This window comes from Rhineura floridana, chromosome 2, assembly GCF_030035675.1.
Source record: "Rhineura floridana isolate rRhiFlo1 chromosome 2, rRhiFlo1.hap2, whole genome shotgun sequence".
NCBI lineage: Eukaryota > Metazoa > Chordata > Lepidosauria > Squamata > Rhineuridae > Rhineura > Rhineura floridana.
In genome coordinates, this window is record NC_084481.1 from 156,888,995 (window position 1) to 156,910,596 (window position 21,602).

A 21,602-nucleotide genomic window follows, 5' to 3' on the forward strand; every position below is an offset into this window, starting at 1 on the left:
GAATAACCTCATCCTTTGCCTCAGGCAGTAAGATTTCTTGTTCTGGCCTTGCCAAGGATAGTATTTATTCAATGAATTACAGTCCATGTTTCTTTTCTAAATAAACCAACCAGCAAGGAAATGTGCAAACTATGCAAGTCTTTCATGGAACTCCACTACCACCACGAAGTGAAGTGAAAATGAATCCACTGGCATCTGGAAGATTTAACGTATTTATTTGGCAAGAGCTTTCATAGGCTACAGGCTACTTTGTTAGGTGCCCCAACGTAAGACAAAGGGAGAATAGTACCAGAGTATACCTTTGATAATCTACCTGCCACTCATGTTAAACTCTTTTAAACAAATAAACACAAACAATTTAGATAGACCAGGACCAAATCCAATGCTTCAAATCAGCTCCCATTGTTCATCTTTCCAACACGACGAGAGAAAACATCCTGGTCAATGTAGTAATGACCACCATGGCTAGCTTATGAAAGGAGGTCCATATTTGTGAACAGGGCAGTCATAGAAGAATGGGTCTGTCTTTCCAGATTGTGGTACACGTCCTCTGTTTGAGAAAAAGAAGATAAGTGATAACACTGAGAAGGAGCTACTGGATTCCTATCTGGGAGGCCGAATTGTGAAAGGATCAGATTCTGAATTAGGCAGTGCCCCATGGTAAGTGCTGAAACTGAGGTTTGCCAATGTTCCTCTCTCATGCATGCCTACTCTTTTCTGTGTCTCGTATGAACCGGTGACATTTAGGGATTGCACAAGTGGCACTAGCAGCCTTAGAAAGAAAATGTTGCAGTTTGTGTTTCTGCCTCATATTTTACTTTACTATTCCAGGCCACAACAGGAACTAGCCTGTGGTGTAATAGAGAAATGCAAGTCATATAGTGACTAGTCTGTTTTGTTATCTGCAGCCTATGCTCTGTCTGTGTAATCTTTCAGCTAAAACAATGACTCCATGTAAGTCTCCCTCCCCCCCCGGTTTTATTCTAGGCAAGTGATGCTATTCAGGAGGAGCCCACAGGAACTGCTATGTGGGGCCAGTCTCATCAGTGATCGCTGGGTCCTAACTGCTGCGCATTGTATCTTCTACCCACCCTGGGATAAGAACTTCACTAAAGATGACCTCCTTGTACGGATTGGAAAATACAACAGGAAGATGTAAGAGCCTGGAAAGGAAATGATAAGTCAAATTACATATTCATAGGTTTTAACAGCCTTATATAACGTCCCTTTACTGTCTGGGGACACAGTAAAGCCTTACACAATTGAGCCTGGGCTTACAGAGCACCAACCATGCTTCTTGCCATCAAGGAAAATCCACACTAAATTTGAAGTATGTACATCTTGCAAACCATTATGCTTGTCCCAGTATGCTGAATGGTAAGAAGCCCCAGGGCTTAGCAGTAATCTGGGTTTGGTTTTCTTTGGATGGAGGTCACCAGAGATGTATGACATTTTAAAATTTATTTACAAATATACAGGTTGAGCATAGATGGAGGAGAAACACAGAAAGCCAACTCAACTGTCTCGCCACCAGAGAGAGGCAGCTCCCAAGAAGGTGCTTTCTTTGAGCTTGCAGAGCCCATAAACTCAGCTCTGTCTGTCACAGGGGTGGGGAATTTGTCGCACTCCAGATTATAATTCTCATCATCCCTGACCATTGGCCATGTTAGCTGGGGCTGATGGAAGTTGTAGTTCAGTAACATTTGGAGGGCCAAAAGTTCCCCATACCTGCTATATCAGAGCCCAGAAAAGATCCAGACTTTCGTACTGGGTACAGAAGAGCTTTATGAAGCCTGCTTTTAAAAACAATAATCCAACATCTGGAGGGCCATAGGTTCCCCGTTCCTGCTCTATCACATTGAAAACTACAGCCTTCTGTGTTCCCTTTCCCAGACACAGGCAGATAGACCTGGATTACATCATCCTTACTTGGGCAGGTAGAGGTATGCTCCCAATCCCCATCTATGATATTTTTCCTATTCAGAACACTCCAGACCCAGAGTGGTCCTGTAGCAAGAAGCAATATTCTAACAATTAGCTCCCACAGAGACACCATCTAAATATCCTGAACTATCAACCTGTTGTTTCCCTTTGCCACTGGCAATTATTAAGAGAGTCTCCAGTAGAACTATTTCACTATCCATTTGATTTTGGCCTATTGTCAACTATGGTCAGTTTGAAAGCATCCTGATGCCAATATTTAAATATTGTGCTTGCTTCTCTCTGTCTTTGGAAACCTTTCAGCTATGAGAGGAACATGGAGAAAATTGTCATGCTGGAGAAAATCATAATTCACCCCAAATACAACTGGAAGGAGAATCTGGACCGGGACATTGCGCTGTTGCTCCTAAAGAAGCCCATTCCCTTCAGTGACTATATACATCCAGTCTGTTTGCCCACCAAGGAGATTGTTCAAAGGTGAGGAGGCAGAACATGATTGTTATCGTAGAAGCCCCATTCAAAACAATGACTAACCTGTCCAGTTAAGTAAGTGGCTTGTGAACCTCAGTTGGATCCATTGGACATAGGTGCAAGCACAAAGTACGTGGCAAGTGCCCTCAAACTGGCATCTTCCCAGTTCAGCTGCTGGTAAAATCAGCAACTTTGGGAAAGGACAACTTTGGGATTTTCCCATGAATCTCTTTTTGCTTTCCACTGAAGATGGGTCATCTTCATTAGCAGGGTGTGAGTTGCCACTGTTGTTGTGTAAATTTGTATATTTGTTAGGCAGAGAACAACAGCGGTCTGAAATGTGTGTGTGCCAATCTGTGCGTTTACCTAATAAAGCAGGCTTTTACTCTGCATTGAGATCACTGAGACTTAAGACTTAGTAAAATAAGAAAAGCTACTTTATTTATAGAAATACATAGTAGATAGAAAGGCATATCTAGTTCTAACTAAGTTGGAGGAGAATGGATGTGAAAGTTGGACAGTGAAAAAAGCAGATAAGAGAAAAATCAACTAATTTGAAATGTGGTGCTGGAGGAGAGCTTTGCACATACCATGGACTGCGAAAAAGACAAATAATTGGGTGTTAGAACAAATTAGACCAGAACTGTCACTAGAAGCTAAAATGATGAAACTGAGATTATCATACTTTGGACACATCATGAGAAGACATGATTCACTAGAAAAGGCAATAATGCTGGGAAAAACAGAAGGGAGTAGAAAAAGAGGAAGACCAAACAAGAGATGGATTGAGTTCATAAAGGAAGCCACAGACCTGAACTTACAAGATCTGAACAGGTGGTTCATGGTAGATGCTCTTGGAGGTCGCTGATTCATAGGGTCGCCATAAGTCCTAATTGACTTGAAGACACATAACAACAACAAGAAGTTGGAGGCGCAACGTCCAGGCTTAGGAGTTGCCCTCATGGCTAGGAGAGAGAGAGCAGAGACAAAGGTGTCTCCTCTCTCTCAGACAGTCGGAGAAGAGAAGGAAGGGCAGAAGGAGGAAGGGCAGATAAGCTTCCCTACAGACGTATCAGTCTAACAATGGAAGGAAGTCAGTCAGAGCATCACAGGTAAAGGTAATCAAGCCTATCCATCTGGAGGAACCTAACTCTATCTCCCTTCTGGAACAAACAAAAGAACAAAACAGGAGTTGCTCTCGCCCCACTTCCAACACCCCTTCTCAACGAGTGTTTGGTTCAGCCCACAAGGTTCATCTTGTCTCACAGCTTGCAATGACTGACTTTGCCCAACGCCTTCTTGAGAGCGTCTGCAGTCATGTCTTCGGTTGGACAATACTCCATCTTAAGTAGTCCACTGCGGTAGGTAGGTGCTTCATGTCTATGTGCCGGGTGCGTGAACTCACCCCTTCTGACTCCAAGAGTCTGTTGCATCCTTGATTGCTTCTCAGTCCCTTTTGGTAGGCGAGCTGGTTTTTCAGCACAGGTATCCCACTGCTACCACCACATCTGGCTTGCTAACAGTACTGCTATACAGATGTTTTCTGATGTCTTGTCTCTCTCAGCATTTTCTTTAGCATTTGGCTTTTTCTTGAATTTCCACTTGCAGCCTGCAGCTTTCCTTCCTTGAGGAAGCTTGGTCAGTGTACAAGTTTTATTTTTGTGTAGAGCTTCTAGCTCTTCCTTGGCTGGCTGCCTCCACCTCTCAACTTCAGCTTTGGGTAAGGCTTCCATCTCTTTCCAGGTCTCTGTTTCTGGAAGTTCATCTCTCACAAGGTAAGCAAGTCTTTCTGGTGGTACACCTCTGTTGGTGCGTTCAGAGCGTCTGGGTGCTGGCACTTCAGCTGCCCCTTCTGGCTAAATTGCCTCTTCTGGCTCAGACTCCTCGCCTTCCTCTGCAGGTATATTATTGTTGTACCCTGTGGTGGAAGAATAACTCTGCTTCTTCCATTTTGCTGTCATCTGTTTAGTGTGGCGCCCCTTCTGGTCAGTGTGCGCACTTTCCTTCATAAAAGTGGACAGCTCTGCATACTTCAACTTCACCAGTTTTGGGGTCCATTACTCTGTATCCCTTTTGCGTTGAAGAATATCCAATGAATGTTACTTCCCTGGCAGTGTTGTCAAGTTTTGACCTCTTTTGTTTCGGGATGTGCACAAAGGCCTTGCAACCAAATACATGAAGGTGAGACACGCTTGGTGTCCTATCATGCCATAGCTCAAATGGTGTTTTGTTGGTTGCAGATGCAGGAAGTCGGTTCTGCAAGTAGGTGGGAGTAACCGCAGCTTCTCCCCAGTACTTTTGTGGTAACTGTGCATCTTCCAGCAAGGCAGGAATCATCTGTCCAAGAGTCCAGTTCATGCGTCCCACAACCCCATTTTGTTCTGGGTTGTAGACAACTGTAGTCTGGTGCTCTATGCCTTCCTCAAGGAGAAAGTCTTGCATAGCCCTGGACACATTCTCCATTGTTACTGTAAACTGCCCAGAGAGCTTTGGCTATGGGGTGGTATATAAATAAATAAATAGTAAGATCTTATGATCTGTGGCAGCCTTTCCCAACCAGTGTGCCTCCAGATGTTGTTGGACCACAACTCCCATCAGCCTCAGCCAGCATTGCCAATGATCAGGAAAGATGGGAATTGTGGTCCAACAACATCTGGAGGCACACTGGTTGGGAAAGGCTGATCTGTGGCTTTATGCCAAATTTGTTGTACACAATTCTAACATAGTCCTTCAATTTTTGAAGTACTTGACTTTTCTCTTTTAGCAGGTACATTGTAGTATACCTGAAGTAGTCATCTATAAAGGTCAGCATGTATAAATTTCCACCCTGGGATGGCACTTCCATTGGCCCACAAAGATCTGTGTGAATCAATTCTAGAGATTTTTTGGTTTTCCTCTCACTTTTCTTAGGAAATTTTGGTTTCACACTCTTGATCTTTATACAGCACTCACATTTCTCTGTACATTTGCACTGTCCCATTTTAATGCCTCTAGCCAAATTCTCTTTCTCTAGAGCAGTTACTCTAGCTAAGCCGGCATGTCCCATTCTTCTATGCCAAATATGCAAACATTCAGAATTACTGGTTTCCTTGACCACATTTGTATGCATAGCTTCAAGGTATTCTAAATGTAAAAGTCCATCTTTTAGTTTTGCAGTGCAACAAATTTATCTTTCATCCAGAACGTGGCAAAAATCTCCACTCATATAAAGTTCACCTGCCAATTCCATTATTTTAGTAGCACTTCTTAAGTTGTCTTTAAAATCTGGAACATATAGGCAGTTTTTAAGTTCAAGCTGTCTTTCGCCATCTGATGTTTTGCACAGCAGTTCCACTGAGCCTATTCCTTGACAATAAAAAATATCTTCGGATGCAGTCTTTACTTCTTGTGTAAAGTCTTTAAAATACTTAAACAAATTTTTATATTTTATTAGGTGGCTTGTACATCCTGAATCGATTAAAATTGTTTTTATAATCATCTTTCCTTTCACCAGATACATGGTAACTAGAAGCCTTTGTTTTTGCTTTTCTCTGCCCAGTGGCTTCTCTCACTTCAGTCTGCCTTTGTTTAAAGTCAGGCTTTGCTGCTGCCTGACACCTATCGCAGTCCCTTTGAAGATGGTTTGGAGATCTGCATATGAAACAGAACTTCCTTCTCTGTCCCTTGCCCTCCTGTTGATTCGGGCAATGGCTGGTATTCTTTGTTTGCTTGTTTCTGCCCATAGTAAGGTTTGCCTCTTCAGACAGACCTTGTCTCTCCTTAAAATCCTGGTCCTTCAAATATGATATAATCTGACTCATGTTTTGGTCAGAATTTTCTAGCACACAGGAAATTAATTTATGATGCACATGGAGAGAGCTTAGGAGTAGTGCGTTTTTCATTTCGTCATCAGCCAGGTCCTTCCCGCATCTCTCAAGAACAGAGAGCAGCTCTGTAAACTTTTGAATATGTGTATTCAGGCTGCCTCTCTCAGCAGTCTCCTTCAGAGAAAACAACTCCTTGTAAAGGTATATGACGCGATTCTTAGACTTTCTATATTTCTTGTACCTTCTCCCACATTTGTTTTACATTGTTACATCCTATGCAAACATTTAGTGCCTCATCTGATAATGCAGAAATAAGCAGAGACTTCACTTTTGCATGCTTACGTCTCCAGGATACTGTAGCAGTTTCATCCTCTGCTGAGGGTTCAGGATCAGTCAGAATCCCGTTTAAATCTTTCCTTCAAGGATTTCAGTGAACTGAAGATTCCACACCACATAATTATCCTTCTCCAGCCTTGGGCTGCGTCTCTCAAACCTTGATACTTCAGCCATCCTTTCCTATCTTTTGTTCTGCTTTTCTTTCTCTAACTTAAAGTCTCCTTTTGTAAATCACACACAGCACTTAGCCTTTTATAGCTTCTAGACACAACTTGCAATTCAACTTAGTTTACTGGGCCCATAACCCTTGTTGTTGTGTAAATTTGTATATTTGTTAAGCAGAGAACAACAGCGGTCTGAAATGCGTGTGTGCCAGTGTGTGCGTTTACCTAAGAAAGCAGGCTTTTGCCCTGCATTGAGATCACTGAGACTTAAGACTTAGTAAAATAAGAAAAGCTACTTTATTTATAGAAATACATAGTAGATAGAAAGGCATACTTAGTTCTAGCTAACTAAGTTGGAGGCGCAACGCCCAGGCTTGGGAGTTGCCCTCATGGCTAGGAGAGAGAAAGCAGAGACAAAGGTGTCTCCTCTCTCTCAGGTAGTTAGAGAAGAGAGGAAAGGGTGGCAGGAGGGGCAGATAAGCTTTCCTTAAGACGTATCAGTCTAACAACAGAAAGAAGTCAGTCAGAGCATCACAGGTAAAGGTAATCAAGCCTATCCATCTGGAGGACCCTAACTCTATCTCCCTTCTAGAACATAAACAAAAGAACAAAACAGGAGTTGCTCTTGCCCCACTTCCAACAGCCACCAGGTCCAGCCCTAGTATTAGGCAGTGTGAGGCAGCAGATGCCGTTGGTGTTTGTGTGTCACACAGACTGCCCTGGATCTCCTAAGCTAGCTTGCTGCTGTCAGATGTAGAGGACCCTATCCTATTGCTAATGCTTCACCTGCCAGTCCAGTCAGCTTCTTGGTGTGGAACACCACTTTGACATTCACTTCAGGCAGCAAAATTTCTTGGGCTGGCCCTGGTTGCCACCAGCTGAAAAAGGCAGACAAACAGCTACAGCTGGCCCTGCATAGGGACTCACAACCACATAAGGTAGAGAATTTGTTTGGCTTTTCAGAAAGCTGAGAGGCGAGTTGAGTTTCTATTTCATCTTGTTTAGACTGTTAACACATGTCCTTGATCACACCTGCACTTGTACATACATCACCAGTGGAGGTATGATTTCCACGATCATGGAGCAAGAACCATAAGAATACTGTGTTTCACATTAATTGCGCGGTGGGGAAAAAATAGAAAAAGAACAGACTGCTCTTTTTGGGTGAAAAAATGAAGGTTTGTAGGTAACTAGATACAATGCTTATGCAAGGACTTCACAAATCCAACCCTGCTTAAATTGGAAGGAAAGTGGGGGGGGGAAGCAAAGGCAGTTTGTTGTTGCTGTATAAAAAGAGGGCAGGACACAAGAGAGGCCTAGAGTCTGTAATAAAGACCTCAGCACAATGGGGTAACCTCAAAATGCAGGTCAGATAGAGAGGACAGCACACTCAGGGAAATAAGAGAGACAAGCAGAGAGATTGACAGGAAGGGAAGTTGGCGAGGGCCATGAGGAGAAGTCCCCCGAAGACTGAGCAGGACTGAACCACATGATTATTTGGGAAAGCATCTTGAAGGGTTCTGTTTCCTGAAAGGAGACCTACAACATAAAGGGAGTGACCTAAAGAAAACAGGCAGAATACCTAGTAGAAAGTTTTTAGGCAGATTGCTGGCCACACACTTCCCAAATGAATTAGAAAGTAGATATAGACACAGAGTGCAAAACAGATAGGGAACCTGAGTTCAGATTGATCTCGTCCATGAGTGCCTAGTGCAAAGAGGCCCTGCATGCAGATCTGGGGTGGAAGATGTTAACCTTAAGAATGGACACATTAATGATTGATTTAGTAGTAGGAATGGTGCTGGTTGAAAAGGTCTTCTTGTTCTTGCCAGGACAAATGAACAGCCTAATAGAATGTGCCTGTGGGTAGCCGTGGGCAGAAGGAGTTGGCGCAGAGTAAGTTATTTGTGTATATTCAGAGTCCTAGCACCTTATAGCCATGGCCAATGTTCAGGTGTGATGGGAGATGTAGTCCAATAACATCTTGAGGGCCACAGATTAGCCACCACTATTTTAAACAATAAAGACAAGTTAATTCCGATTAGTATGGCTAGCTAGTGTGCACCATTGTGTGCTTCCTCTGGTGTACAGCATAAGCCTTCTGCTTTGCCCAGTCACATGATGGTTTTAGCAGGATGAAGCTTTAGGAGAGAAGGTGCTAATTAGGATGTCAGCAAGGCAGAGCACATCAGCAACAACATACTTCCTTTAAAAATAAGTTTTTTTAAAAAAAAGATGTGGTGAAATATCAGTCTGACTGCACAGGCAGGGGAAACTTCACAAGGCAAGGGTAATGTATATTTTTTCTTGTAAGAATCTATTGTGTAACACCTCCCCATGTTTTAATGTATGTGTACGTGTGTGTTTTTAAAGAGTAAATGTTTCTTCTCCCATGGTTGCAAAGAAAGGATGAAAGCATGGCCAAACTGGAAAACTCAGAAATTGCATTACACTAGCAATGAGCAAAATGGACGCTAACAACTTGCTGTACCTCACTATCATCTTTGTGAGGCCTAGCCTTCCTTCCTTCCCCACCTGCTGTATCTACAGATGATTTCCCACCCAGTTCCCAATGGGTACCTTCTTTTTCTAGCAACCTAATTTCTGCTGAAGGATTCAGATCTCACCAGCGATGGCGTTTTGTTTTGTCTTTTGACCAGCTGAATGTATTATACAGATTATGTAAATGTAATGATTTGTTCAAATGAAAAGTCTGTCTATAAATGTTAACTCCTGCTCCACAGGGTTCCCAAGTGATTTTAAGTAACTGTTTTTTATTTGCTTGGTAGCTTGATGCTATCAGGATACAAAGGGCGTGTGACTGGTTGGGGAAACCTGTTTGAGACTTGGACCTCTGGTGGGGCACCTCTGCCCAGCATACTGCAGCAGGTGAATCTCCCTATTGTGCCTCAGGACACTTGTAGAGCATCCACCAAGATTAAAATTACAGACAACATGTTCTGTGCAGGTACGTTTTCCTCAACGTTTGATACACTTTTTCAGCTGAGAAAGAAGCCGGTGAGGTTATGTATCTGTATGTGGGGTTGCCCTTGAGGTTGGTCCAGAAGCTGCAGCTGGTGCAAAATGCAGCGGCGTGACTGCTCACTGGGGCAGGATATCACCAACATGTCACCCTGCTGCTGAAAGAATTGCACTGGCTGCCCATTAGCTACGGAGCCAAGTTCAAGGTTCTGGTTTTGGTGTACAAAGCCCTATACAGCTTGGGACAAGGATAGCTGAAAGATCATCTTACCCCTTATATACCCAGACGATCACTGCGCTCTGCAGGTGAGGGCCTCCTGCAGATACCATCTTATCAGGTCTGCTCCACACAACATAGGAAGTGGACCATAAGTATTGTGGCACTGACCCTTTGGAATTCCCTCCCCTTAAATATTAGGCAGGCACCATCTCTGTTATCTTTTGTGTCTATTGAAGACCTTTCTCTTTCGAGTCTATTAAGTAAAGACCTTTTCCTAGCTTGCATCTCTTTTGGAATTGCTTTTTAATATGTTTTAAAAGATTTTTTAAGATGTTTAATGTTAAAAATATTTAAAATATGTTTTGTTATTTAGATGTTTTAAGATTTTTCAGTGTTTTGTTCTTTGTTTGACACCCTGGGCTCCTCCTGGGAGGAAGGGTGGGACAGAAGTTTAAATAATAATGACAACTATAACAATAATAATATCTGTGCAGTTGGGGAAATTTAAAGAAAAAGCAAATAATTTTAATTGAAAGTGAAACAAGTTACAGTACAAGGGAAGAGGAGAATTAGCCAATCTGACCTGATGAGGGGCAACTACCATCATAACCCTTTGGGGAAAGAGGTGAAACACCCTGTCCAAGGCTCTCCGACAGCTGAAACCATCCCTAGCCGGGCCAGTACTTCTGTCCTCAATCACCTTGGCTGGGGAAGGCTTGGCTTTCCAGACTGGAGAACCTAACAAGTAGCCTCCTAGCATGGCCAGGGTAAGGAAAATATAGGGAAGAGAATGAATCCCCAATTCTCAACCATTGCCTCAAACTCCTCCCTTCTTTTTAGGGTACAGTCCTGAGGATTCTCAAAGAGGAGATGCATGTGAAGGTGACAGCGGGGGCCCTTTTGTCATGAAGGTATGTGTAATGCTCAGATAGATGTAATACATAAATCCCAAGTAGGAGCAAATGGGAAGTGTTTAAAGTGTGTCATTACTTCCTTTGTGGCCTCTGAGCTCAGTACTGGATCAATGAGAGACAGTGCACACCTAAATTTCACCCAAAGTATATTTGCAAGGACTGAGTGCAGGGAGCCTACTATTGATCACATAGAAGGGTGGGGAACTCATAGCCTAATTTAATGCTGGTGGACCATGTCAAAGTGGCCCTGACATAATGTGGCCCTCCATAGAAAAAAGGTTTCACCTGATATACAAAAAGGCTTGTAGATCAGCCAGATTTATATCAATAACTTAATCTTTAGATCAGTGTCTGGGGAATCTTTAGCCCTTCAAATGTTGCTTAACTACAACTCCCATAATCCCTGACCCTTGTACACGTTGGCTGGGGTCGATGAGAGGTGTAGTCCAAAACATCTAGAGGACACCAGGTTGGGGAAGGCTGCTATAAGGCAACACAAATTTTATTAACTTGCACACCCCATTTTAATAAAATATAATTGCATGAGTCCTTGTTCTGCATTATTTATTCTGCACTTGGTAGTCATGTAGGGGACAAGCAACTATGCAGTGGACTGAAGTCTCCCCTGCAAGTGCTGAAAATCAGCAAATCCACTTGTAATCAGCAAATCCACTTGTTTAAGATTGCAACAATCACACACACCATGGTCAAATGTACCCTTGTGACTAGGTTGAGGTGTAAATGTAAATAAGTTTATTTTGGTCAAAGACCAGCAAATAGGTTGAGGTGTTTGTTTTTTTAAACAGTCTCTGACAAAAGATTCTCACTATAAGAATCTGTACCTTTTCTGGGCTTTGTTGGCTATGCAGTACAGCAGGGATGGGGAACCTTTGTCCCTCCAAATGTTACCGAACTACAACTCCCATCAGCCCCAGCAAACATGGCCAATGGCCAGGAATGATGGGAGCTGTAGTTCAGAAACATCTAGAGGGGCAAAAGTGCCCCCCTCTGGCTGCTGTTGTTTATTTCCTTGTTATCTGACCTATATACTCTTGCACCTTCCTACCTCCAGAGTCCAACAGATAATCGATGGTATCAGGTGGGTATTGTCTCATGGGGAGAAGGCTGTGATCGTGATGACAAATATGGATTCTACACCCATGTGTTCCGCTTGAAGAAATGGTCGCAAAAGGTTACTGAAAAATATGGGCGTTAAGGAATTTAAGCTCAGCAACTGTACCACAGTTTATAGATTATGTGTATCAATCAACTATGACTAACTAAAAGCCTAAGGAAGGAAACATCTTTGCACAAACCTCAATAAAGGTTCTGGACCAAGTACTCAATCTTCTCTGGTATCAATTACAAGAAGTAATCTTTTTCAAGATAGTACGTGCACTACTTGTCAAGGTTGCATGCTAATACTGTGACCAAGCTGAATTCACCTGGTCAAAACAACAATTTCAATACCAGAGCAGGTCAACCTATGCAGGATTTTTCAGAATCCAGCCTCACCAAGCACAACAAGAAATTCCGAAGTATAGCTAGGATTATAGCCTTAGCACAGGCAGTTGCAAGTTATGTGACCTTTTTTATCTTAAACATAACAAAAGTAGGATCACACTCCCATCTCATTTTTGAAGGCAAACTGTTGTTGTTGTTATGTGCCTCCAAGTCAACTATGACTTATGGCGACCCTATGAGTAAATTAAGCTGCCTATACATTTGATCAGTTTCAAGGCTCTGAACAGGGAGCAGCTGTATTTGGATTGACATACCTGCCTTCTTGAAATTTCAATATGAAAAACACATCTGAAAGTTTTGAGTGAAACTATAACGCTGTTATATAACACTAATGGTAACAACCCAAAGGCCAGCTTGTGGTTTCTTTGGTGCGGTTACTATCACAAAAAATAACAACCAGAGTTTTTATGTTGCACCACTAAAATATAGAAGCACAAGTTACTAGTTCATCTCCATGGACTGTGTAATAGCAAGTCTGGAGAAACTGCACCATCAGTTATTTACATATCTGTGGAAATAAGATGTAGGAGCTAGCTATAAGAAAGCAGACTTGCAGGAGACCATGTATACTATGCCCACGTTTAGTTATATCAGGCAAATTTTTGCAAAAGATCAGTTTCTTGATATGCCTTATCCTGCTCTTCACTCAACTCATGAGGAGTGGGGTGGGGAGCCAGCCAGGTAGAACAGGTCAGGCATGCTGCTAGTTCTGCACTGAAAGGCAGGCAGATGCACAAGGGGCCATCACGAAACAGACAGGTTATTACAACAGTTGGTGGGATGTAGTTTTATTCAATCCAATTAAAAAAAGATCACAGTAGCATTTCTGCAAGCAACGAAATGCATCCCACTATTTCCAGGGCTGTTAAACAGCCTTTTCCACAGCAGCAAACATTCCTCCCCTGAGTGAGTGAAGCTTCATAAAAAGACACAAGGGGAAAATCAGTGGAATTCCATGAATACTGACTAAGTTACACTGTATATAGTCATAAAAAGTGTCATTTTTATACCCATGCTGATCAGACATTGTCCTTTCAGCCACGGGCAGAGAAAGGAGCTAGTTCCATTTCTCCTTGAGTACCTTTCATAGGTGGATCACCAAGATTCAGGGAGTACAGAGAAAATTAGTAGTAAAATGTAACATTTATTCAAACGTACTGTAGAAACATTTCCACTGGCTATAGGTTAAGCTAAAAGTGGCTTAAATAGGGCATTTCTGAAACCAGTACTGAAAGGGGAAAATGTATCAAAACTAAAGCCACACCTAGAGGTGGGAAGAGCATCTTTCTAGACAAAACAATTTACCAGAGGCTTCATTGCATTTCCAAATCTCATTTATGACACATACACACACTCCTGCATGTTTTGTTTCTGACTGCCATTACCTCACAATTCCATGCATTTACTATACCAATGTATGATTCAGTAAGCTCTGATGTAATGTTAAAGAATAAAAAGGCATGAGCTACAAAAGGGGACTCTCTCTAGAAGTGCACAAGGAGAAACTCATAGCCCAGCAAGCTGTAAGCATTTTGCACCATTTCAAGACACACCACAGCACTAGCAAATGATGTGGCTGGCAGGTGCTGATTCAGTCTTTTATAGCCCTAGCTAAGATAGGCAATTCTGTAAGAAGCAGCATCCACTAAAAAAGCTGCAAGTTAAAAACAAACAGGGCAAATGTATAGAATCCTCTCAGGACTCAGATAATATACACACACTGGGGACAAGCATGCTATTATTGGCATCACTTCCAAATCAGTGTACATATCATTAATATGTACACAGTTGCCAATGATGTTTATAAAAGAATACCAATTTGATTTGATGTAACACAAAACTATGGCATAAAGTCAGTGCTGTTTAATCAAGGCCTAGCAAGCAAAATGGATTCAAACCTCTGTCAGCACAGAAAAGAGCTGATGTTTCAGGGAGCATGTTATGCACTGCAACAGCACTTAGTTCAAAATATCCAAGGTGGGGCAGAGCAGAGAAGACTAACCTAGAAAATGCTCCAAAAGCTCTGTGTAGTATGGCAGTTCTGAGAGTCGGATCACAAGAGGCACACACATGCATAACCCATAAAGAAAAGCAGCAAGTCCATCAGAAAAATTCCCCCCAACCACCGCAATTGGTGCCCTTCAACTGTCTCAAAACAATCCACTTTAGAGAATGTGAGCATACGGAAACATTATCCCAAGGTGACATTCTCATCCATCAGCAGCAATCACTGGTCATACATTTATTACAAACCTTTCTAGCAACTTTTAGGCTGACAGCAGTACTGAAAATTTTCCAAGATCAAACTAGCCCATTTAAATATTTTGGGCTCTGGCATGTATAGCAAATGACACACAAGGAAAAGAAAACAATCAGAAGAACCCAGGCCAACCTGTCTTCAGTGTAGGATAGTGATCATTAACCTTGTTGAAATTCAGTTACCAAAAGGTATGAAACTAATTCCTCAGGAGGAACAAAAGCGTTATAGCACTCGTAGGCTAACTAGATTAAAATACCGAGGACTTGGAAAGTGATTTTTCTTGGGGCTAAAATGTTCTGCCTCTGCCCCAAACTATTCGGGAAGCCATGGTGAGAGTAACAATGCTACAAATAGAAACCAAATGTTTCTTTCAGCTGGAGCAATGTTTGCACTTTTAGCGTCTCAGCTTCTCCACGTTATTCCAATGAACATTAATCGGCTGTTGAGATTTAGGCAGCAGCTCACTGATAACTAGAACTGCTGAGCCACTAACAAAGAACACTGATGGGCATTATTCCTCACCAATAGTCACTGCTGCTCCCACAGAGAGTTAATCCAAACTTTATTTACAAAAAGACACTTAAATTAGTTACGTCATGCCATGCGTCCGTACAGAAACAGTTCAAGGATTATATGGAGAAGAATTTCTTAAAATAAAAAGTAAATCCACTGAAGAACTTCTAAGTGTAAAGAGTTAAGAAAGAGACGACAACTTTACAAATAAAAAGTTATGAGAAACTGAACTGAAGAGAATAGTTGTTTACAGCTCTGTACACTAAAACTAATACAGTCTTCTATGGTCAGTAAATGCTCACAGAGAAGCAAAGTATGTACAAAGACTTGTGCCACAATGACTTGGATCCTCTGCCAAGATCTGCTGTATTATACACATAAACCAGTTTGTATACAGAAGGCCTACATGAGGCCACTTAACTATGAAGACTTCTAGTTTAGTAAACTAAAGATGAACAACTCTGCAACAGCCACACTGCCTGACCCAAGTTCACTTGCGACTGCTTTTTATTCTCTCCAGTCTTTTTTTCAAGTCATCGATATTGGATGCTGTGGAGGAAGAAGTGGTGGTTCCAATGCCAGAGGAGTGGGTCTGATTGGAGTCCAGATCGATGTGCTGATATTGTTCCCGTGACTCACGGAGCTGTGAAAGCTTACTGTGGAGCATATCTGTGCAGGATGCAACTGTAGGGACTGATGGTTTGGACAGCTGGGTGGTCAGGGGTGCTCTGTCTTCCTGCTGTGGAAGAAGACAATGTTGAAAAGACGTTAATTCTCAAGCAAAAATGACAAAATTAACAGGGCATTCTTCTGTCTTGCTTACAATACGGAAGCCATTCAAAAAAGAGAAGGTCTGCCAATCCTTTTGTGTTTAGAAATGAGCATATTCACACTCCTGTACTTACAAGCTTAATTCTGATTAATAGCTAAATGGAGAGATACCACATCTTGGCTTGCTCACAAATAGCCTTTGCACCACATACAGCATCTGCTAGCTGGAAAGACATTTGCTCAAGCAAGCTTAACGTATGATAAACTAACACATGACATTTGTTTGAGTCCACATCAGACACAAAGGCTGATGCTTCAATGCTTATGGCCTCATGCCATCCTACAGTCTTTGTAGCACCAGTTGTCCAATAATACCTTTGACTGAACCAAAAATGCCATAACTGGGTCATTAATTCAACAATTTGAAGAAAGAAGCTTCTAGAAATACGGAAACATTAAACATTGCCCCACAACTTTTTTAGCTGCGCTCCAAGTCAGTGTCTCCAGGCATCGGTACTGCAACATACAAACAGTATGCTCCTTTATAATTTTATCCATCGTCACAGTTCCATATGTACTGACTAATTTTATTAGTTCCATACATTTTTTTCTGCAAATAAAGCTTTTCTTGCCACAAAGTTTTTTTTTCCAAGTGCAAAGTATACACAGGCTTGCCCATCTATGCCAATATGACAATCATCCAAGTCTACACACACTCATGGAACAATCAGCAGTAGCTGAAGAGCCTGAAGTTTACAGCTTTAGCATTAACTTGCTGGAGGCAATTGTTTGGCCTTTCTCCTAACTGACAGTTCATGCATTACAAAGTAGCAAAAGAAAATATGTATTTGCAGCGGAGAGATCTATGAACTTCAGAATCCACCACCTGGGAGGCTCACTGGTTTCATAGCAGGCAAGATCAGCAAGCCTCTCCCTTCCAGGTTACAGGGAAAGCAGCAGCACAAGCCATGTCACTTGTGCTGTGTCTTTCCTCTCTTCTGTGCAATGTCTGAAGTAGCTTCCCACCCGAAGGAGATTCTAGCAAAAGCAAGAAATCTGCAAGCAAAGATACGTAAAACCTTCTGCATCAAGAGCAAAGGATTCTACAGAGAAGGAGAGGGAGAGAAAGAAAGAAACTCTTATCCCTTATATACCTAGTTGAATCACTGCGCTCTGCAGGTGAGGACCTCCTGCAGATACCATCTTATCAGGAGGTCCATTCAGCACAACACAGGAAATGGACCTTAAGTGTAGTGGTGCCTACCCTTTGGAATTCCCTCCCCTTAAATATTAGACAGGCGCCATCTGTTATCTTTTCAGTGCCTACTGAAGACCTTCTGCTTTCAACAAGCCTTTTAAGTAGAGACCTTATCCCTGTCTGCTTTGGAATTACTTTTTAAGGTGTTTTTAAAGTGGTGGTTTGTTTTTTTTAAATAAAAGTTTTCTAAAGATGTTTTGTTTCACTATGTTGTGTTGTGTTTTTAGTATTTTGTTTGCTGCCCCAGGTTCCTTCTGGAAGAAAGGGCAGGATACAAATAAAATAAATAAATAAACGTAAATTGATAGAATACCTTCGCATTATCAAGGCCACATCGTTGCCTGAGAATTTTTAGCCTTTCCAAGTAGACAGAAGGCCCCACGTCTTCCCCATTGGAGTTTCCTATGGATGAAGGGACTGTATTGGTGGGAGTAGGGATACACGATACCTCCATCTGTGGAGAAACCCCTGGAATATGGAAAAACAAACACAAACAATGAGTCCAAGCAGACACTAACTGAGAATTGTGATGTTTCTCAGAGTTTGTGTGGTGTAGGAGGTGCCAGAGGTGCATCTCTTCCTGCACTCCTGGGATAGCCTCAGAAGTCTTGGACCATGTGGGGCAAGTCCACCACCTAGCTCCTTTCTATGCCAGTACTGCCTTTCCTGAAACTGGAGCAGTGCTAGCCACGGGAAAGAACCAAAGTGTGGACTCTTCCCATAGAACGGTCTGGGTCATCTGATGTTTCCTGATGAAGGAAAAAGTCAGGCTGCAATAATTTTGGGGCTGTTTGGATAATGCCAGAATGGATCTCTATTGGTTCAGAGGTCTTTTACGCATCTCTGCATTTATATTAGTCCACTTCCGCTGCATGAGTGACATTTCTGGCTGTTTTCAGCAGCTGTGTTTTTGCAGACTACTTGCTTTCATTAGAATTTTCTTGGGACAGGAAACCTGAAGACAAGCCTTTCCATGTGTTACATGGAAAGTGAAAGTACAAGAGGCTTGTGCTGCATTGGAGCATAAGGAAGGAGGCACTTGCTGATCTGAAGCCCATTGATCGCACACCAAGATATCCTATTGTCCTTGCTTCTATGCAGCCCAGGAACCAGCTCTTTGGGAAAAGCCATACGTGCAATTACCTCCCAAGGGTGGCTGAATGATGCTTGGTAAGAGTATTGTGCAATTGCCTCATAATGTTTTAATGTCATGTTTATATTTCCCACCACCAGTTTGCCCCTCTTACGAAAGAACGGGGGTATTACTTCTGAAGCCCTCCACAGTCAATGATCAATACTGAGAAAGCCTGACAGCTGCATTAGAACTTCAGCAGTTGGCTCCCTCTAGTTCACTCTGCCACATTGCTATGGGAGTTACCTGTTGAAGGAACGCGCCCCTTGCCCTCCCTTTCCATTTCAATCAGGCGGAGACCTCGTTCCACGTAGCTCTGGAAGAACTGTGAGGAGTTTTTTAGGAAGGGCTCAATGTCTGCATCAGAGTACTTCTTTTTATATTCATACAGCTCTGCCAGACCCTGCAGAAAGAAAAGCTCAGATCATTCAAAGGTTAGAAGTTTACAAAATGAGCAGTGGCTTTAGGGCTACAGTTGTACGGAGCTGCAAAACTGGTTCTGAGCAGACACAGGCCCATATGTACATAGGAATGGAGAAAGCTGCTTTCTACCAAGCCATTGGTCCATTTAGCTCACTACTATTTACACAGACCGGAAGTGGCTCTCCATGGCTTCAGACGGGGGTATTTCCCAGGCCTACCTGGACATGCGATGTCAAGAATTGAACCTGGGACTGTTTTTATGCAACACGTGCTCTCCCACAGAACTGCAGCCCTTCCCCAAGCAACTGCATGGGGATGACAAAAAAACTGAATGCGTATTTACCACTTTTCCTGTTGGAGTGATAGTGTATCCAGACTTTTAACTCCTACCAGCTCATGAAACAGGAAAAAGGAAATGCAGTCAATTTTTTGTTCTCCTTTCTGGAATAAAGCTCCACCATCAAGGATCCTTGGTTCTCAGCAGTTGTTCACCCATCATAAAGTCAAAGCCCTACTGATCCAATTCCCAGTATATCTTACACACCCAGTATGGCTATGCTAATCGCATGTAGACTATACGTGAAAACATTTTACATCTTGCTCTGTTACTCAAAGGTCATCAGCACAATTTTTTCCTTCCAGATATCTTTCATCATACCACTTATGAGGCCTCCTAGGAAGCCACCACAAAGTATGTGTTAAACAAAGTACAGTCTAAGAGTGTTAGAATTCAGTAAGTCTTAGCCTTTTTGGCAATCAGGCCCCCAGAAAGAAACCAAAGCCAGCATCCTCTGGAGATGGACTTCAGCCCTTTCTTCATCACCATGTAATCATGGTGTCCATCCAGTCAACTAGAACCCTAAACTCCAGACGTTGCTTCATTGAACTTTTTCCAAACATCCCAACAGTCAACAGTTATATTCTAAAAACCTCACATGGCACTGCAAGAATCTCAAAGCCTCTCTTGGATCTGAAAACTGTACCTCTACAGTTTCTATCCTCCAAACTTCCTTATTTATTTATTTATTTATTTGTTTATTTGTTAGTTAGTTAATTAATTAATTAATTAATTATTAATTAATTAATTATTAATTCAATTTATATACCGCCCCATAGCCGAAGCTCTCTGGGCGGTTCACAACAAATAAAACATCTGATATACAATTAAAACCACATATCAAGCAATTTAAACATACATTAATGATATCAAAAATTAAAGCATATGTATACACATACAAATGCATATTAAATATTAAAAGCTGAAATACTAAAATACTAAAATGCTAAAAAGCTAAAAAACTAAAACTAAAATGCCTGGGAGAAGAGGAAGGTTCTTACCTGGCACCGAAAAGATAGTAATGTTGGCGCCAGGCGTACCTCATCAGGAAGAATATTCCATAGTTCGGGGGCCACCACTGAGAAGGCTCTTTTTCTTGTTGTCACCTTCCGGGCTTCTCTCTGAGTAGGCACCCGGAGGAGGGCCTTCGATGTTGAGCGGAGTGTACGGGTAGGTTCGTATCGGGAGAGACGTTCCATCAGGTATTGTGGCCCCGTGCCGTGCAAGGCTTTATAGGTTAAAACCAGCACCTTGAATCGAGCCCGGAAACATATAGGCAGCCAGTGCAAGCGAGCCAGAATCTGTGTTATATGTTCGGACCGCCTGGTCCCAGTTATCAGTCTGGCCGCTGCATTCTGCACGAGCTGTAGTTTCCGAACCGTCTTCAACGGCAGCCCCACATAGAAAGCATTGCAGTAGTCTAATTTAGAGGTTACCAGAGCATGAACAACTGAAGCAAGGTTTTCCCTGTCCAGATAGGGGCGTAGCTGGGCCACCAGCCGAAGCTGGTAGAAAGCATTCTTCCATGGATGCCAGTGAGGTCTCCACGTGGGTTATAGTCCCCAATCAGCTTGAGACAGGAACCTGTCATAATTTTTTCTTGGCTCCTCCCCTTCTTACTGAGGTGATGCCAGTTCTGTTCCTGTCTCAGCTCGGGCAACAACCTTTGGCTGTTTTTCTCTCACTTCTGTAGACTATCAGCCTACGGCTCCTCTATTTTCCTTCGTTCTTTTCTATACTTCTTATTATCTTTCTCTTCCTCTTTTCGTACCTATTCTTTCTCTCCTGGCTGAGATATGGAAGCACTGCCGTCTTCTCAGACCGCCAGGACAAAAACCCTTAGAGGAACAGGGCAGCACACAGTGGCTACTGTGGTCGGATCCCTGCAAGGCCATAAGGGGTCAGGGCAGCACTCAGCTCCTGCTGCAGTCAGTTCCCGGCCGCCATCTGTCCCACAATCCCAGAACAAGAAGGGACACAAAAAATCAGGGCAGCACCCAGCTCCTGCTGCAGTCAGTTCCCTGCAGATATTGGGCATGACGGCGACAGCTCCAGCGGACGCGCAACATCCGGCCAGGGAGCATAGGCAAGAAGCCTCACGTCAGAGCATGAATTTCGCTGCTACATCGCGGCACAGCTCTAATCGGGGCGGAGGCCTACTGTGCGAAGTGAGCCTTTCACCACCGCCTACTGCCTCTTCCAGCTCCCTAATGATTTTTCCCACCGAAAAGGCGGCGGCGGCCATCTTGAGTGGCACTCAAGAGACATGTTCGATAGAGCCTGCAGTCCAGCGCCATCTACTGGAGCAGCCGGACGACAGCAGATCGGAGGATGAGGGAACGACAGAAGCCCATGGGCGGTATGGCCCCCCCGTCTCTCCACCCCAGCTCTCTCCTCAGCCTATGCCAGCTCCTTTAATAACCCCTTCAATGACGCTGGCACAGTTGTTTTCGCCTGACATAATTCGGCAACTTAAGCAGGCACTATTAGAGGAGGTCCCACCATTTACTGTGATACCCCCCAATACTCCACAATGCCCACAGCCTACGG

General features: G+C 42.9%; 2 protein-coding genes across 6 annotated transcripts in view; one reads left to right on the plus strand and one right to left on the minus strand.

Annotated features, from left to right (window-relative positions):
* The window catches only part of F2 (coagulation factor II, thrombin), a 32,166-nt gene extending 19,991 nt beyond the window's left edge, over window positions 1-12,175 (plus strand). Inside the window, exons 9-14 of the mRNA XM_061610915.1 lie at window positions 534-660; window positions 988-1,155; window positions 2,245-2,418; window positions 9,508-9,686; window positions 10,761-10,831; window positions 11,907-12,175. Coding sequence (XP_061466899.1) covers window positions 534-660; window positions 988-1,155; window positions 2,245-2,418; window positions 9,508-9,686; window positions 10,761-10,831; window positions 11,907-12,050 — 863 coding nt within the window. The 3' untranslated portion in view covers window positions 12,051-12,175. The remainder of the gene's footprint in view (window positions 1-533; window positions 661-987; window positions 1,156-2,244; window positions 2,419-9,507; window positions 9,687-10,760; window positions 10,832-11,906) is intronic.
* A 986-nt stretch (window positions 12,176-13,161) lies between these two features.
* The window catches only part of CKAP5 (cytoskeleton associated protein 5), a 119,218-nt gene continuing 110,777 nt past the window's right edge, over window positions 13,162-21,602 (minus strand). For 3 of the 5 annotated variants that reach the window (XM_061610911.1, XM_061610912.1, XM_061610913.1), the window contains exons 43-45: window positions 18,539-18,695; window positions 17,474-17,628; window positions 13,162-15,870 (exon numbers count right to left, since the gene is read on the minus strand). In XM_061610911.1, the coding sequence (XP_061466895.1) occupies window positions 15,622-15,870; window positions 17,474-17,628; window positions 18,539-18,695 (561 nt within the window). In that variant the 3' untranslated portion in view covers window positions 13,162-15,621. The remainder of the gene's footprint in view (window positions 15,871-17,473; window positions 17,629-18,538; window positions 18,696-21,602) is intronic. The other 2 variants (XM_061610914.1, XM_061610910.1) reach the window with 1 other exon arrangement.